The 17,769-nt window shown below is 50.9% G+C and overlaps 7 protein-coding genes across 7 annotated transcripts; 5 read left to right on the top strand and 2 right to left on the bottom strand.

Annotated features, from left to right (window-relative positions):
* Positions 1-1,533: 1,533 nt before the first annotated feature.
* On the bottom strand, positions 1,534-2,589 carry FMAN_00178 (uncharacterized protein; the record flags this gene model as incomplete). The annotated part of the gene is made up of 1 exon (XM_041821996.1): positions 1,534-2,589. One exon carries the CDS (start codon positions 2,587-2,589, stop codon positions 1,534-1,536), a length of 1,056 nt encoding a protein of 351 aa, XP_041687721.1.
* Positions 2,590-2,768: 179 nt separating this feature from the next.
* FMAN_00177 (uncharacterized protein) lies at positions 2,769-4,154 on the top strand (the record flags this gene model as incomplete). Its single annotated transcript, XM_041821995.1, has 1 exon — positions 2,769-4,154. One exon carries the CDS (start codon positions 2,769-2,771, stop codon positions 4,152-4,154), a length of 1,386 nt encoding a protein of 461 aa, XP_041687720.1.
* Positions 4,155-5,240: 1,086 nt separating this feature from the next.
* FMAN_00176 (uncharacterized protein) lies at positions 5,241-7,126 on the bottom strand (the record flags this gene model as incomplete). The annotated part of the gene is made up of 3 exons (XM_041821994.1): positions 5,241-6,091; positions 6,139-6,419; positions 6,471-7,126. The coding sequence occupies 3 exons, from the start codon at positions 7,124-7,126 to the stop codon at positions 5,241-5,243; spliced, it is 1,788 nt and encodes a 595-aa protein (XP_041687719.1).
* A 1,480-nt stretch (positions 7,127-8,606) lies between these two features.
* On the top strand, positions 8,607-9,824 carry FMAN_00175 (uncharacterized protein; the record flags this gene model as incomplete). The annotated part of the gene is made up of 4 exons (XM_041821993.1): positions 8,607-8,750; positions 8,960-9,083; positions 9,145-9,220; positions 9,419-9,824. 4 exons carry the CDS (start codon positions 8,607-8,609, stop codon positions 9,822-9,824), a joined length of 750 nt encoding a protein of 249 aa, XP_041687718.1.
* A 2,074-nt stretch (positions 9,825-11,898) lies between these two features.
* FMAN_00174 (uncharacterized protein) lies at positions 11,899-12,239 on the top strand (the record flags this gene model as incomplete). Its single annotated transcript, XM_041821992.1, has 2 exons — positions 11,899-11,952; positions 12,003-12,239. 2 exons carry the CDS (start codon positions 11,899-11,901, stop codon positions 12,237-12,239), a joined length of 291 nt encoding a protein of 96 aa, XP_041687717.1.
* A 1,322-nt stretch (positions 12,240-13,561) lies between these two features.
* Positions 13,562-15,259, top strand: FMAN_00173 (putative transporter MCH1; the record flags this gene model as incomplete). The annotated part of the gene is made up of 1 exon (XM_041821991.1): positions 13,562-15,259. One exon carries the CDS (start codon positions 13,562-13,564, stop codon positions 15,257-15,259), a length of 1,698 nt encoding a protein of 565 aa, XP_041687716.1.
* Positions 15,260-15,752: 493 nt separating this feature from the next.
* On the top strand, positions 15,753-17,604 carry FMAN_00172 (uncharacterized protein; the record flags this gene model as incomplete). Its single annotated transcript, XM_041821990.1, has 3 exons — positions 15,753-16,054; positions 16,101-16,518; positions 16,564-17,604. The coding sequence occupies 3 exons, from the start codon at positions 15,753-15,755 to the stop codon at positions 17,602-17,604; spliced, it is 1,761 nt and encodes a 586-aa protein (XP_041687715.1).
* Positions 17,605-17,769: the final 165 nt, after the last annotated feature.

The raw sequence follows: 17,769 nt of genomic DNA, 5'->3' as shown, positions 1-17,769 counted from the left end.
GACAAGAATAAAGCAAGCAGTTCACTTACTTGTTGTATGAGTACAAGTTGATATCGGGAAAGACTTTTGGGTGATTAGGAAGACGTTTGTGGTTGACTGGTGATCTTCGATGTTTGCGCGAGTCTTGTGGGAGAAGGAAAAACGAGGGGAGGGTCGGATTTCTACAAGTATTTGACCCGCTCTCGAGCAGCAACGCCAGTGTGAGACCAGCGGGGAAGGACTGACGGCTGCTTGTCAGTGCTGGCTCAGTCTTTTTGACCAGGCAATCACTTTCATATTTTTGACAGTAGTGAGTAAGGTATCTGGATTGCAGAGCAAGCTAGATGTCACATCAGGGGAAAGGGGTTCTGGTAAGTATTGCACAGTGAGGTGAACACTTCTCGACACATCACGCTCACTTCAACAGTTCTTCGTGAACAAGTGAGAAGAACTGAATGCAGACCGATTCGAAGAAAAGACTTAGTGTGATTGTGAGACCACAGAAAAGCGAGTGTTCTGTCACCCAGCTTCGAGTGTTCACATTGTTGATCAAAGGACAATCACAAAGGCATCCCAAAGTGACTACTAGCATTCATTCTATCCCAAAAGGTTACAAGCGCTAACTTGCTACACTTTTACTCCAGATTTTGTATCCATGCCTCAAGAATAAGTCGCAAACTCGAATTCTTGCTCCAACTCCGAGGCTAGACTCTTGTCTTTCCCCGACCGTTCCCCTTTATAAGATCGAATTCCCATAGACAACGCCAAGTCAAACCCACCAACCATGCCTGAATTTTAATTCATAGACTGTTTCGTCACAACTGCCGGAAGCTTCGACCTGGACATGTGCGCCGACTCGCCGCACTAATCAGATCATCCTCGAGGCGCAACGCAGCGAAGATGCTGACCCAACAATAGCCGATTGTGCATTCTTTCACTGATACAAATATCTTTGACCGCAATTTGAGTCTATTGTCTGACAGCAGGCTCGTCTACGTCTTCTACGCAGCTACCCAAGGCCTACAGCTACAAACTAGGTGCCCCAACCACTGCAGTGTGTAAAGTTTGGGGAAGCAAATCATCCATGATATAACTCGGTATATTCTGATTCTTTCTACTTGTTTACTTTCTTTCATGGACCACACGAAGCTTCAATACGTGCCCATGAAGTTGATACCTTACTTTACGCATATAGTTATCTCGTTGACCAGCCTTGCGCCATCAACCAAAACCGCCATTCATCTGTGTCGTGTTCTGTTTGCTTAAGAACACTTCGAGGTCAAACTTCATACGGAAACATCACCCACCCGACACTCCAGCGCCGCCCCCGGTGATACAACCTAAGAGTTTTCTTAACAGATGCAGGTTGGGGTCGGGAACCATATTTATATCAGCATTCAATTGAGCTGTCGATCTCATGGTGCGTTCGAGTATACATGGCCTTTGACGATACCTAACCTCTACAGGATCAAGACACCACCTGTTGCAAAGCATCTCCGCGAAATACACTTTCCATCTCTTCAAAAAGCATCACAACCAGCCCTCAGCCCTCGATCAATTCAAAAACTCCTCTTTCCCCTGCTCGATCAACACCTCCCTCACAACCTCCAAAACCCTTCCATGATTCTCCCTTGCTCCAACAAACCCAAAGTTCGCACTCATCTTCCTCCCCGCAGCCAAATCAATCTTCTTCCCATGGACATCCGTAATCTTTCCGCCTGTCTCTTCAAACAACAACATGGCACCCGCATGGTCCCAAGCTTTAGCGTATCGATCTCGATGCTTGTAGACCCAGACTGTCGTGTTGCCGAGACCCATTGCGAGTACCGCCCAGCGAAGGACCCAAGGCAGGAGATCATTTCCTGGATAAGCGGTGTTGAGACGCGAGGCAACGATTTCGTGAATGCCGGAGAGAGCGGAGTCGACTGTTGAGCTGGTGATGAGGCTGAGGTCGTTGGAGTTGTAAAGAGGGAGTCGCCTCAGTTGATCGGTTCGTAGGGGGCGAATGTAAGCGCCGTGGCCTTTGACAGCGAAGAAGATGCATCCCTTGCCAGTGGCATCAATGTCTTCGTTCTTGAGAGGTGCCTTTGCATCAATTGACAAATTTGGCGCGCCAACAATCCCAACAGTCTGTTCACCATCCACAAGCAAAGCCATGTTGATAGCATAAAGCTGACCGAGTAGATAGGTTTTAGTCCCATCAATTGGATCAAACACCCAAGTTCTCCCAGTGACAGACGGGCTACTGGCTCCGCACTCATCAATAAGATCACACATCTGCTCCCTGCTCGCTGGCAACTTGCACAGTGAAACTGTATCCTCATCCCCAGCAATCCCCTCCAATAGCTGCCAAACCCTCTCCATCAACACAGGGTTCTGCCTCAAGTCCGAAGCATCTTCCTCCCCGACAACTTTGTCCTCCGGAAACGCATTCTTGATCGTCGCTGTGAGGAGCGCCTGGACCGCAAAATCGGCAACAGTGACAGGACTCAGGTCATCCTTCTCAATTGCGCCTTTGTCCTTGTCAGAAACAATTGATTGACTCAATTGAGCTGCTTTTTGCAAAGCGCCAATAGCGACAGTGAGTTCTTTTGCGTATGGACTGTTCATTTGGAGTTGTGTTGAGGAGTGATGAGTGTTCTGCGAACAAACCCCGCTTTGAGTAAATAGTGGATAACTGCATACTGACCTCATTCACGCTTGTAAGCTAGCTCAGCACTTACTCATCTCATCTCATCTCATCTTCATCGCCAACATTATCATCGCCAACACCAGATGGATCATCACACATGCCTGAAATATCGCTGAAGCTCAACCCCGCCGCCAACACTTTTCTAGGCGAACCGCTCGAACTCAAACCCCTCGTCAGTGAGATCCTACGCACCAAGTATTGTGTCCCTGGAAGCGTCTTTCTTGTCGAGGGCGTTGATCGCATTTCTGTCTCAAGGTCGGGACGATGGCAGGTCATCCGACTTATCCTTGGTGATGGGGAGGTCTGTATTCAGGCGATATTGGCGCCTGATATGCACCGCTTCGTCACAACGGGGGACATCGCTTTGGGGGCTTATGTTCGCTGTGAGAAGTTCGATATCAAGTGGAAGGACGTCGGTGAGGAGAGCATGGTGATGCTGTTGGTGACGGATCTGATCACAGTCGGTTGGAATGAAACATATCGAGCACTTCAGAAGAAGGATGAACCTCTGCCTGAACAAATCCCGGCACCAGCACTTCAAGCAAAGTCTGTGCCTCAATCCAAACCAGCACCAGAACCTGAGCCCCAGGTCAAGCCGGTTCCCAATCAGCCGGAACTTCCAAAAGAACCCCCTAAATCCGTCTTTGAGGACTACATGGAGTTTGACGATGTCGATGAGGCAGCAGCCGAAGAAGCTTTCGAAGCCTTTGAGAGACTCATGGATGCCAACAGACCGAAAACTCCCCAGGAGCCACCTCCACTTCGAAAGGTTGAGTCTCCACGAAAGACGGTGCCACTTCCGAAGCCGCAGACACCAACCAAGGCAACACTTTGGCGGAAACCACGAACACCGCAAAAGGTAGAGACACTGCAGAAACCGAAGACACCGCAAAAGGCAGGACTTTCAATGAAACCTCAAACACCACAGAAGGCAGAGGCATCGCGAAAGCCACAGTCACCACAAAAGGCTGAAGTTTCCGGGAGACCACAAACTCCACAAAGAACTGCGATAACCCAAGACACACCAACATCCCACCAAGCCATTGCCCTCCCGCGCGACTGGCACGATCCCCAAACCCCTCTCAAGCTCAACACCCTGCGCCAAATCCCTCATCTGCCCTACGCCCAGAACTGGTCCTGTAACGTCCTCGCCATAGTCTCCTACCTCTCCGACATTGAACCCTCGAGTATTCCACCATATCGACAGCGAAGTGCACGCCTCGCAGATCCGTCTACGTCAAAGCAAGTAAACCTTACAGTCTTTCTAGATCCAGAAGCCTTCACTCCTCGGGTCGGAAGTGCGGTCTTGCTTGTGGGTGTGAAGAACCATCGTTTTGATGGAGGCAGTTTGAAGAAGTATGAGAGTGACCGGAAGAATGGACGGTGGTGGTTTGAGAATCCTATTGAGATGGACTGGTGTGATGTTGAGGGGATTAATGATTGGTGGGCGCAAGTGACTGCGGCTACACAGGGTCGACGTTAGTACCGTAGATGATTGACTCCGTAGGTTTCTTGCGCTATCTCGTTCCGGCGTTATCTAAATCACATCCGAGGCCATCACAAATGAAGAAAGTAGTGTAAGAAAGTCTCAATACAAATGCCATACATTATTAAACACTAGTAGCAAATATCTAGGGGTATTGTTCATCATCCCTTTCCGTCAACGCCAGGATCGCCGTCCTCTTCCTCACGATCTTTGATAGCCCCTTGGATCGGGAGTCCACTCAAAGCTCTGAGGGCAATAGCCAGATAATCCTTTTAACTTATCCCCAATCTAATCAACATAACGCTCGGCAACAATAATAACAAAAAGAGGATCTAGCCTCTGCCAGTGAACGTAAGGAAAATAGCGAAACCTCCGAAACACGACCCAGCGTGAGATGGCAAGGTGCTTGGTGAAGGGGCGAAACGAACTGTGTTACCAGACTCGGCACAGGGTCCTTCTCCGGAGACTGAACCGGAGTGACCTCGTCTAGTCAATATCCACTGGCCGACAGCCTTGGAATTGGCAGCGGTCCGAACTGCACAGTCTCCGACTTCAGCAAGTCCTCCAGGTGAGGGTGTTCAATGAACTCTTGCTCCTCCTGAGGCAAGCCTGCAGTCAACACCATGTGGCGACCGTTGGTAACCTCATCTGACCTGGTAGTTGGGTATGCGGGCTGTAAGGGCGATTTTGTTGATGCCCTACTAGGTGCAGAGGAGCGCCTTTGAGGTGTCATGAGATGCGCCTCTCGAAAACGATCTTGAGATGTGTTGATCTGTGGTGACAGCTGTGTTGGAGGATGAAGTTGTCGGGATGTAAATTGTGGCAGAGAAGTTTGGTGTTTGGGGAAAAGAATGACAGGGCCGCTACTTTTCAGGAGACTGAACCGGAGTGACCCCATCTAATTTTGTAGTAGGGACTGCCAAGGTCGGGACTGGTAAAGGCCTGGGCTGGATATCCTCCGGCTTGAGCAGGTCCTCGAGGCGATGTTGCTCAAGAAACTCCTGCTCCTCTTGAGACAGGCCTGCGCTCGATACCATACGGTGGTGGTTGATCGGGGCAGCCCGCCGCCACCATGTTCTCTCCTCAATTCCCGTCGTCCCCGCCAACATCCCCATCTTCATCACTCCCATCTTCATCGTCCCCTTCCTCCGGATCTTCTTCATGCTTGAGCTCAATCAATCTGGCATTTTGCCAGAATTGGAATTTGAGCGGCAGATTTTCCTGCCCCATATCCTGGAATGGTAGGGTGTGATCAAACAAGGTCCCCGGGTTCGGGGCCTGTCTCTCTGGCTTGTACAACGCTAGCCCGCCCAGGCTCGGCACAATAACAAAGTCGTCATCCTGGAACACCTTTGTCCGTAGCACCTGCCCAGGGTCGGCGTGTCTCATGGGTCTCCATTGGGGTACTGGCGCTGCTGGTGCATCCAAGGGTCGGAGAGTCTCCAGATGAGTCTCTGTATAGTACTCAGCGTACTCGTGAGGTCCCAATTCATCGTAGGTGATTGATGACGCAAGGACTAGATCACCCTTCCAAAAATGGGTGTCCGTCAATCTGTTTACGTTCCTTTGGCCCCGCATGGCCGTAGGGTCGCCGTTATACCGGAGGTCCGAGTCTGCGGAGAGAAATTCGTAGTCGGCGAAGGCCTCTGTGAAGAGGTTGAATGTGATGACGTTCCAATCACCCTTCAGGGTCTTGGGCTCACAGCAGTCGCAGAGCTCGAGCTTCCTCTTCTCGACGCCCTGGAAGCGGTAGGTGGCTAGGGTGTAGGTGCCGTGGTCGTCTGACTTGCGGGCGGAGAAGGTTATAGCAAGTTGAGTGAGATCGTTGCACCCCTCCTGGGGGTTCTGCAACGGGTTTAGGATTGCCTTGGTCTTCGTGGCGACAATCTTTCCGTCTTTGAACTTGACCACCTTCAGGGTACAGAGGTTCAAGTCTACTGGCGTCAGTCACTGTTGAGAAACTTGTGATCGATGAACTTACCACGAGCGGGGTGGGAGAGAGCCCAGACAGCGAAGAAAACATCATCATGTTGAGGATGTGGTAACACTTGCGCCAAGCCATAACAGCCTGGCTGTGGCCCAAAGGGGTGTCCAATTCCAGACAGGTCTACTTCTTGCAGAGACTCACGCCAGCTGTAGCTAAAGATTTTTCCATTTGTGGTGACAAAGAACATCTTTTTCAGATCTACATATGCGTGGTCGAGACCGGCGGGAAGGGTGAGCTCAGCCCAAGCCCCCCTGGTATCCATCTTGGCAACATGACTAGAGATGTCAGTCGGTGGTTACTCTCAACAGAAATTTTAAAACACTTACATCTTGTTCAAACCTGGCAGGAGCTCGAGAAGGATCAGGAAGTAGTCGCTGATTGCGGCCGCTTGGAATCGCGCGCCTCTCATGGCACTAGCAAGAGGGGCGAATCTCTCCCGATTTGCCTTTCTGATATCATCAACTATGATGATATGAGTGGACAGCTGCCACACCAGCTTTCCCTTATTGTAGAGAAAAGCCCAAGGAACGCCCTGGGAGTGGACTGCGGCTGTCTGACGGGAAAAGAAATTGGTGGTTGACAAGTCCCAAGGTGTCCAGGTTCGACTGTCGTGAGGGTACCGCCACTTGAGGTGCTTAGCTAGTTCAATCGAGAAGAGCTTTTGAGGGTGGTCATTGGGGTTCATGGGGATAAGGCCAGGGAAGAATATGTGCAGAGCCTGTGCCATGGTTTCTTTCTGACCGAACTTGGCCTTCCAACTTTTATTTACCGCAAGGCACGCGCGATAATCGTCGAAGTCAAGGTACTTCAATATCTCACAGACCATCTCAGGGGGTAACTTCTCTAGTCCTGCAAGGGTGATCGTTGTCTCGGAAATCTTCTTTCTCAGGTAAAGGATATCGAAGGGCGATAGGCTCTCGAAGAGAGCATCAAGCTCCTCCTTCCTGGATGCAGCGCGCAAGGACTTGTCATTTTCGTCCATTGCTGCAAGTGTTTGACGCGTTTATGCGTGTAGATCGATCAGAATTATTCAGTGGTAAGAAAAAAATAGAGAACGGACGAGTTTTCAGAAGTTGGGAAATGAGTGTTACCAGAGCAAGTTCCCCTCCTGCCCTGCCCGTACCTTAGGGGACTTGGGGACTTAGGGACTCTGCATAATGCACAGGTCACATGATCCACCTCCTTGACACTGTCACCTCCTGGCCTTCTTGCTCACAATAAAAGCTCCCAATATTTTTCCCACACACAAAAATATTTCTCATCTCCTCTCCCTCTTCCAAATATTCATTACCTTCTTCAGCCCAAACAAATATTTCTTAACACTGCGCACCGCACTCCCCAAACGCACAAGTCCTTTCCACGGTGTTGGCTTGATATATCTCGTTGAGATGTCATAAGCCTTAACTATCAATCAAAAAGGTATGCTTTCTCCAAGAATATCCCTCAGCTCTTGGATGACATCCAGAGTTGAGCTGACTTTTCATTGCCCAGTCCCTTGCGTACCATGGGCACCGCTCTCTCAGGTTCACTGTGCCTCTGTTCGACCAACGCTCACCGTCACAAGAGACTGCGGCTCCTGAGCAAAGCGGAGCGCCTCGCCCAAGTCCATCAGTGCCTTGGTCGGTCCTCACTCACGAGTTAGCATCGCCCTTTGGAACAAAACCGTCGACGCTAACTTCTCATGAAGCACGATCTGGCGTGAGAATTATTTCTTCCCGTGGATTTTCAAGGGACGTCGAGAGCGCACCGGACCCAGCAGAGGTTTAGCGCGTAAGTGACGCCCCTCAACCATCCTCGTGAGACTTGACACTGACATTCGACAGATGATGGCATCCCGGGTCTTCGGACTTTGGTGATATTGCTGAGTGTCAGCTGCGGGGTGAGACCCCTGTTGGAGGGTGATGCGGACCGTCTCTGAGGCGGATCCGACCATCGACTCTTCAGCATTGGGTGCTCTTCTGTCCCCCATTCAAACGGGGTGATTCTGAGCGTTAGCTGCAGAGTGTGACTCATGTCGGAGGGTGACAGGGACCGCTTCTCAGGCGGATCTCGATCCTCACTCTCCTACCACCAATGCTCTCTTCACTACTCCGCAACTCTTCAGAGTCCAGACTACTTTGGAGCCGAGTAAGTCGGCGCCATCCCTGTTGTCAGCCCTCGAAGGCTATCACAGCTCATGCCCCAATTCAAATCGGTGTGACGTTGAGTGCCGCCTCCGAATTATGACCCACACCTGAGGGTGAAAGAGACCGCCTCTCAAGCGGATCTCGCTCATCTCCTCATGCCCTTCCATTCTCCTATTCMCCTGCCGTATTTTCCCCTGCATTTGCCAAGCACAACTACCTTCGTGCTCTCGATTCAGCGCGTTGCCACTGATTCACCAACTCTCTACCTCCCCCCTCCCCCACACCAGCGGTGATCCTCTTCCCCCGCTCTAGGGGTGAAGCATCAACAACAGCCGAATGGCAACACCCTGGGCTTCATCGGATGCTGCAGTTGGTGCCAGATTTTGCGTCCCGCATCAATTTGCCGCCCTCTCACAGGGCAGGTACCGTCCCCGTTTATGGGTGAATCGAGCATCCTTCCCTCGTAATGAGGTGACAGCGGTACGTCGTGAACACTTAGAGGCATGTTCATAAAAGCTAACTTGACATTTTTACAGGCCTTAACAAGGTACGCTCCTTGGATGAGACATGTCTCTGAGCAACCTGTTGAAGGATGTTGACGCTGGTGTCCGTCCCTCTTCATGAGGTGAAAGCGGTATGTGACGAACTCTGAGGCATATTTGCATGAGCTAAGCCTATGGTTCCATCAGACCCTACTAGGGCGCGCTACTCGGATTGACCAGTGGACTTTCTTCAACAAGAAAATCGAAGCCTTCAAGGCCCAGTCGAACGATGGAAGCACTCCTTCAACCCCCGTCAAGAAGGCGACCCGTGGTAAGCCTATGCTCTACCTCTAATCGCAATGATCCAGTACACTGACCGACCCTCAATTCAGGTCGGAAGCGAGTCCCCAAGGCCAAGAAGGGCGGTCCCGATGAAGAACCAGCCGCTCAGGTCATGGGAAACCAAATGTACCAGGCACAGCCAGTGCTCACTGGCAACTTCATGCCTATGAACTAGGTAGCTCGACCGTTGGCGCGAGGTATTGGTGAGACGCTTGAGCGCCATCCATTTTCAGGGCTAGTACATTCGGCTGGGTGATGGTGAAAAGCGGTAAGTCGGAAACGCTGAGAGGCATGTTTGTAGAAGCTGACTTGACACCTCAACAGGCCCTACCAGGGCGCGCTCCCAACCCCACGCCTGATGCCACTGAGCGAGCCCCTGAAGGACAGGTCGTTGTCGCCTCTCAGCAAGTCCCCGAGGACCAGCTTGTCGTTGCTGCTCAGCAGCATGTATATCAACCGGCCATGCCCCCTATGGGTTATATGCCGATGCTGGCCCCAGCCATGGCTCCCGTCGCAGCTCCTGGTGGCTTTACCTATATGGACATACCTCAGCATCCTCATCTACAGTTCAATGAGCCTATGCAGATGTACCCAGGCCCATCTCACCATGGGTATGCAGGCCCAGGGCCATCCTGCCCGCTCCGGCGTGACAGCGTATTGGGGTTGCCTGTGTAGATGGTCGGACGAAGAGGAGGCCAATGAGACACAAGCCTCTTTGCTAGTTTCCTGAGTGATACCAACACTCTTCCCTCATATTGAGGTGACCTGCCCTCATTTTGAGGTGACCAGCGGTACGTTAATGAAACTGAGAGGCATGTTCATGAGCTGACTTTGAAACCCAATAGGCCCTTTCCGGGTACGCTTGATCGGGGATGAAGAAGGCACGGAACATCGAATTGAACGTTCTATGGATGTAATGGAGGCCGCACGCCGTTCGGTGTAGGTGCAAGCCATCTTCCCGCCCTCATTCTTGGGGGGCGGTGACATCCTGCTGCAGGAATGGCGAGGGGACCGAGCACCGAATCAAGCGTGCTGTGGATGTAAGGTCTACCGAGGCCGGAGCCTGCAAAGCTGTACAGAGGGACACGCAGTGGAAGTCTGCAAGAGCTTCTCGCTCATTCACGACCACCACAACACGCACACAAATCAGTCAAAGACACATCTCCTCGCTCCCATCTTCAAGCTTGCTTCCTATTACATCGATATTTGCTCTTTCCTATCCTTTCTTCGACATCAGACCCCGCTCGTGTTGAAATTACAATACGCGAAATACCACGACGCGCTTCGAGCRCCGTGGAAGAATCGCCTGCTACAACCTCGCTTGCGAGGAATGGGGAGCGACAACATCGCTTGCTCCCTCACAACGCAAGAAAGGTTCACCAACATAAGGTACAAACCCCCATCTTCTTCGACCTTTCGACCTCAAATCACCTTGCTATCCTAACTACACTTGCTCTTCCCTAAGGTATGTCGCCCTTCTCTCTGTGCTGTTTCCCTCTGGGTCACTTCACTCCACATTCCTTTGCCTCCCCCTCCAGCATCTAACATTTTCCCAGAGAACTAGCAACTCGATGATCCTGATACTGAGCGGCGATGGCATCAAGGACGAGGACTAAGTTCTCTCTGCTGATTTAAGCTCTCAGCCACAAGTCTCAACTGCAAATAACACATCTGGCTCACAACTTGGACATTATACCACAATGCCTTACCAGTTGCCACCGCGTAAGGCTGGTGACAGGTTACTGGGTGGCGACGGTGAAGWCGCGCCTTTCGCAGTGAGGTCGGCAGGGCCAACAACACCGCTAGGGCGAGAGAGGGGACGTGGAAGTGGCTGTCAACATCGCTTGCTCCTTCAACCCAAGAGACGGTCACCAACACAGGCACAAACCTCTGTTTTCTTCGACCTGGAGTCAGTTTGCTCTCACATCAATGTTTGCGAGAAAGACTTGAAAGTCGGTGATCCTGATGATGAACGTCAACGACATCAAGGATGAGCAACAAGAAAATCGACTCACGGCCACCAAACCACAAAACCATTTTGCACGCATTTTTTCAGAAAGTGCATATGGACATGGTGGTGACGCGTTCGTCAGAGATGAGGACGACGGCGCCGTCGTCAAGGATGAGGATATGGAAGAGGAGGACAGCGCCATCGTCAAGGATGAAGATATGGATGCCGGGTGCTCTGAACGCCAATTCGACAAGCGGGTGCCGCGTACGGCCATTTCCATATCGATATATGTTGACAGCAACTGAATCTGTGTGCGAAGAGGTTGTTGATCGGTGAGGACAAGCGGTCTGTAGCTAAACAAGAAACATTCATTTGATTCAATTATTTCTTCGTTACTCTCGCCCATTGATCTCGGCGAGTTTTGTGATGCGGTATGCTAACCTCGATCTACACACTTCCTTCTTCCACATGCGGAAACACCCATCGCTTCATTTCATTGTCATTTTGCATCAGTGACACTTCTGTTATGCTTTTCCATATCATCAGGTTTGTTACAGCCTTTACCGAAACATTGCGAGGGTTCTAACATGAAGTTTTCGCAGCACTCTGTTGTGATTCATTTCACTACGCCGTTTTAGCGCCCTCTACATCCACGAGCACTACAGCAGCACGTAACTACGTCTTCTCGGGCCGGAATCATTCGAGACGGTGTTGCATACCGTCTGCCAGGTTGATCCACGTCTCCCGGTGACTGCCCTTCTCCATTGTTGTTTGAACAGAGGCGACACGAACCTCTGACCAAGTCCCGTCAGTCAACAAAGGAATATTCGGCTTAGTCTCAACACCGAAGCCGATGTCCCGATTCTTGTTGCATCGAAGGATGGGCCTTGAGAGAATTGTTGCAAAGGTACGTGCCTCAAAGGTTCATGTTGTACAACATCTAATGGTTGCATGCAGGACAGATCCATCACCGCCTTCATCATGAGCAGTGCATCTACCTCATATCCCATGCCCGACAGCTCCTCCTCGATGCCGAAAACCCAGTTACGGGTCAGGGATCCCCTTCTACGTATGCCGCCACTCTTCTTGGAGAATGGTCACAGAACACACGAGCCTTCGCGCAATGATATACACCGCGATACCGTCCTACCAAATTTAAGAAGCCCAGTTTTGTGTTTAAATCTCCAGCACTGACGGTTCCAACCAAAATTAGAAGAGCACCCAGGCCCTCACAAGCACTTCAACACTTCATGCCTTCACTTTACCGACGCGTTCAATTCGCCGGGTGACAAGCAACAAGCAAGCGGCGAAACAAGGACTATGGATCTCACTGCAGCTCCGACCACATGTAATCTGTATGAAGCCCTCTTGCGAGATTCGAAGCTATCATCAGTGGTGACTGCCGGAAGCCTCCCGCCCCGAGAGGATTGAAGTTGACCTTGATCTCAAGATGATTACTGCCATCTTTCAAATCATGAAATTTTGAAGTAGATTGTCTCTTCTTCGGTGACTCAAGACACGACAGACCATTTCGAGAACCTGGTGCCGTGCCGAAAGATGACCAGATTTGATGATGATGGCCGCGTCGCTGACGATGTCGATGGCCTTTCGTCATGCCGTTTCAAACTCCCAACTTCAATAGAAGCCACCATGCCATATGCATCAATAAGGGATGTTGTGAGGTGTGAGTGAGGTGAACATGCGGCGCAACTGTTCTCGAGTGTCGCCCATGCGTTCAATGCACATCACAGATCTCGCGCGCTCGAGCTCAACTCAATTTGGGCTCAGTTGAGCTTCGGTCATTTTCATCACACATACTATTCTTCATGCTTTGCCTAGCCCAGTCTTTAGTTTAGTGTTCCACGGGAAATGTATCACAGTGTTGCTGGAACGTTTTAACTGACCTTAGAAGTTGGTTAATGGTTACTGTGACGCAGCTTTTTATGCCGCAATGATGGTCAATCTTGAACACGCACACAAGCAGAAGAATAATAAATAACTAATGAGATCTCTTTCTCTTGGTTAGTGACGTCAAAGATGCAAGACATCGTCCTTTTAGCTATCCCCTTGGCTTCTGGCATTCCGCCTAGTTATTGCTCGTGATTGTCTAGGGTAGTCCGCTTCGCAAACTGTACGACCAAGACATGTGTTCTAATGTACTGGCTGTGAATCAGCTGTGATCCACTGTGTGGCTTTCTGGCTCCATGTCTGACCCAGTGAAACACATGAACCACTCTTCAACGAACCAAAGGTGAAGGTATCTTGATGAAGCTCGTGATCAAGTCCTTCAGATTGATAAGATTGATAAGCCTCTGCTCTGACTGATCCGGAATTTTGTCCGACCTCGGCACAGAATTGTGGGGTACGATTCGGAGCATGACCCATGACGTGGGATCGCGATGGACCAGTCCCAACTGACGTGATTCACATTCACCAACTCTATCTATTTACTCCGTATATCAACCATGACACTATCCTAAACTCTTCCTCCTCAACCATCCTACACCCTCATCATCATGTCGTCTCCCGCCCCCGACGACACGCGCCTCGACGCCGACCAAATCTCCACACACAGCTCCTACGCCTCGTCCTCCGACTCATCCTCCCGCGCGCGACGAAACAAGGAGAAACAAGCCCTCCGCCTCATCGCCTTCATCGCAGCAAACATTATAGCCCTCGCCTGCGGCTCCATTGTCGTCTTCTCCCTCTACGCGCCTCTTCTCCAGTCTCGCCTGCACTACACCCAATTCCAGGTCAACGCCGTCGCTATTGCTGGCTCTGTAGCGCTGTACCTTCCTATTTCGCTCATCGGGTATATCTGCGATCGCGTTGGGCTGAAGCCGCTTGCGCTGGGGGGAGGAATCCTCTTCGGTAGTGGGTATGGCATCGCAGCGGGTGTTTATCGAAAATTGGATCTGGAGTATCGCAGTCATCCTGGATATCGTGTCAATGGAGACTGGTCCGTTCCGTTTTTGATGTTTGCGTTTGTGTGCATTGGTATCGCGACATGCGCACTTTACATGGCTTCTGTCTCATCTTGCGCCAAGAACTTTGGAAAAGGTCGTTATCGAGGATTGGCGCTCGCTACGCCGATTACTTGTTTTGGATTGAGTCCCATGTGGCTGAGTCAAGCGGGAACTCGTCTGTTCACTGAGACGCGGCCAGACGGATCCAAGGGCGACTTGGATGTCTTTCGCTTCTTCCTCTTCCTCGCCATCTTGACCTTTTCCATGGGTATGCTGGGCACATTCACATTGCGTGTCGTGGATGAGGATGAGCTTATCGACGAGGCTATCGAGGAGCTGGAGCAGAGTGGTTTACTCGATGGAAGCTCTCTACTCGGCAGGTCCGAGAGGAGTTACGGTGCGACGGGTGATGAGATAGAGGGCTCAGCGCTACTTGATCCGTCGAAAGACGATGCAAAGTGGAAGAAGAACTGGGTCCTCAACGCTGAAACGCGTTCGTTCCTGTCTGATCGCACCATGTGGCCGTTTGCTCTGGCGTTTCTTCTGATCGTTGGACCAGGCGAGGCTTTCATCAACAACCTGGGCACAATTATTGGTACACTGACACCACCTGAAATGGAAGCCCGAAGCCATCGCACTTCAGCTGCGACACATGTGTCCATCTTTGGAGTCACAAACACTGCTTCTCGTATCTTCATCGGTACTCTGACAGATCTCCTGGCACCGTATCCCCAGACACAGCATGTTCAAGCACCGCATGCTCGTTCAGCCGTGAGCAACCGCTTCTCCATCTCCCGCGTCGCCTTCATGGCCTTCTTTGCAACACTCCTCTCAATCGGTCTCTTGATCCTCGCATCCGGCCTTGTACAAAACCACGCTGAGCGGTTCTGGCTCGTCTCAGGCCTCGTCGGCGCAGGTTACGGCGCAATCTTCAGTCTCACACCCCTAATCGTCACAATTATCTGGGGCGTAGAGAACTTTGCTACGAATTTCGGCATCATCGGTATGCTTCCTGCTGCTGGGTCTACATTCTGGGGACTTGTCTACTCAGCGACGTATCAGAACGGCGCGAACAACTCAAAGTCTGCGCCTGGGAGTGAAGAGCGCGGCGATCTATTCTGCTATGGTGAACAGTGCTATGCTCCGACTTATTGGGCTGAGACTGTTACTGTGTGGGTTGCTGTTGGGTTGCTGATCTGGGCTTGGAAAGGTAGAGGGGGATGGTCTCAGCGTGGAATTGTGATTTAGCATGTTATCTCGGCATCTCATCATCTTGGCGTTTTGGATAGACAGCATACGTGGGTCGGTCTAGTTCATCTCATAGCAGCATAGTTCTGATATCATCGAATACATAGCGTTTCTTAGTCTGCCGTTGTTCCGTTTGTCAAAGCTCCCTGCATGCATGTAGCTTACCCCGGATTTCAGATCAGACTCCACCACTATCATTTGACCAGGGTGCAAGTTTCCCGCGGCCAACTTCCCCTCTTGATAACTTATCGTCTCGGAGCCCAAGCTTAGCAGCCGATCAGCACGGGTCTCAAATTTGACAACCGTAGCTCTAAACTCTGTGCATCCGCGTTCCCACTTGGTTCCTTGCAAGTCATCTAGATAGGAAAGTCTCGGGGAACTAATCCGGGGAACTTGGACGTTAGGCCCGACGGAAAAGTGTCAATGGCTGTTATCTAAATAGCACGATCGTGTAGGTAGCATGGCTCAGGATTAGATGTTATCATAATCGAACATGGCTGAACGCAAGGGAAGTTCGTGGGCGTGGTTGGCTGCATTGCCTGTCCTCTTGGCCGCTGCATTTATAGCGTATCCTGATATCTTTGGACGTTCTGGACCGGAGACGTTGCCTTCTGTGAGAATTAAGCAGGGGACTGTTATTGGGAAGTTTGTTGATGATGGGACGTTTCCTGAACCGTTGGAGGGATTCATGGGAATTCCGTATGCTGTACCTCCGGTTGGTGAACGACGGTTCAGACATGCTGAGCCTGTGGGTGAGAGCAATGAGACGATTGAAGCTTATTATCTAGGACCAAGGTAAGCTTCCAAAGCATCATGTTGAAGTGTACACTGACTGTTAAAGATGTCCTGGCATACAACTCGTTCCCTTCCTCAAAGACCCCATTCTGGGTCCAGATTATGAATCAGAGGATTGTCTCACCATCAACATATGGCGTAAGAAGGGCCATACACCAAGCAAGGGAAAACTCCCTGTTGCTGTTCTAATTCCTGGGGGGGCATTTAATCGTGGTGCTGCGAGGATGCATAATTCTCACACCATGCTTGCTTTCTCAGAAGAGCCGTATATTGCTGTTAGCATGCAATATCGCATTGGCGTATTCGGTGGACTGAACACTGAATTAACCGCCAACGAGGGTCTGTTGAACCTTGGATTGAAGGACATGTATGTTGCGCTTGAGTGGGTTCAAGAGAACATTGCTGCGTTTGGAGGTGATCCTAATGATGTTACCATCATGGGACTGAGTGCTGCAGCTCATGGTGTAAGTGGCCTCCCCTTTACCTCAAACTGTTGCTAACGACTACAGATTGGGCATCTCATCATGGACATAAACCAGCCCAAGAAGCTCTTCCACAAAGCAATCATGGACTCAGGAGCTCATACTGCACGCGCAGTCCATCCTCCAAACGCGGCGCTCAACACCCAGCACTTCCGGGAACTTCTCGACCTGACACCATGCTCACACTTCAAGAACCTCAAAGACCCAAAGATCCTCACTTGTCTTCGCGGACTTCCCTCGGAGACTGTCGACAAAGCAGGAAAAGAGGTCTTTAGACGTTCAGATCCTTCTATCCGTTGGGCATGGCAGCCTGTTATTGACGGAGATGTCATTTCACGACGACCTATTGAAGCATGGAAGTCTGGCAAGTTCCATAGAGTTACCATCTTGACAGGCTCAGCTGCGAACGAAGGTGCTTTCTACGTTCTCCGAACAGCCGACAAACCTGAGGATTTCACGGGCTTCTTTCGTGAACTTCTCCCGCATCTCACAGAGGCTGAAGTTGCGGAGCTTGAGAAGCTGTATCCTGATCCCTCAACAAACCCTGACTCACCACATCTCGACACTCGTGGTATTCCCGGCGTGGGGTCGCAGTATAAGCGCCTCGAGACAGCATACGGCCACTACGCATATACATGCCCCGTCCGCCAAACCGTAATCTGGTCAACATACCACCCCAACGCCGAACCCGCATATCTATACCACTGGGCCCTTAACAAGACCGCCCTCTTTGGTGCTAACCACGGTGATCAAATGCGATATCAGACGTTCAACCGAGAAGTCCGTGAGATTTCACCTGCGCAGAGAGAAGTATCTGGCCAGTTCCACGCATATTGTACAAGTTTCATCACAAAGGGTGATCCAAATGCTATAAAGGGCAAGTTTGCGCATAGACCGGAGTGGACCCCCTTTGAGGACGGGAAGGGAAAGACGATGTTGCTTGGGAGGGGGAATGATGAGAGGGCTGGGGGGACCGGGGTTGGGAAGGCAGCTGAGTTGGTTGAGTTTACGTGGGGAGATGATCAGTGTGAGTTTTGGTGGAGGGTTTCGTCCAAGTGGGAGGACTAGGTAATACAATGAATGGCACTAAAATGTTGATTCAGAGTACATGACTCCGTAGATCAAGTGATGATGTTGTGCCCGGAGAAACAGACATCGCCTCGACTGACCCATGTCTACCCCGTCTTGCCAAGAAATCCCGGGATCAATACCTAGCATCGTGCATGACCATCT

The sequence above is a fragment of the Fusarium mangiferae genome, assembly GCF_900044065.1.
Source record: "Fusarium mangiferae strain MRC7560 genome assembly, contig: FMAN_scaffold013, whole genome shotgun sequence".
NCBI lineage: Eukaryota > Fungi > Ascomycota > Sordariomycetes > Hypocreales > Nectriaceae > Fusarium > Fusarium mangiferae.
The sequence above is the reverse complement of the archived record's forward strand: the minus strand, read 5'-3'. Positions and strand labels throughout refer to the sequence as shown.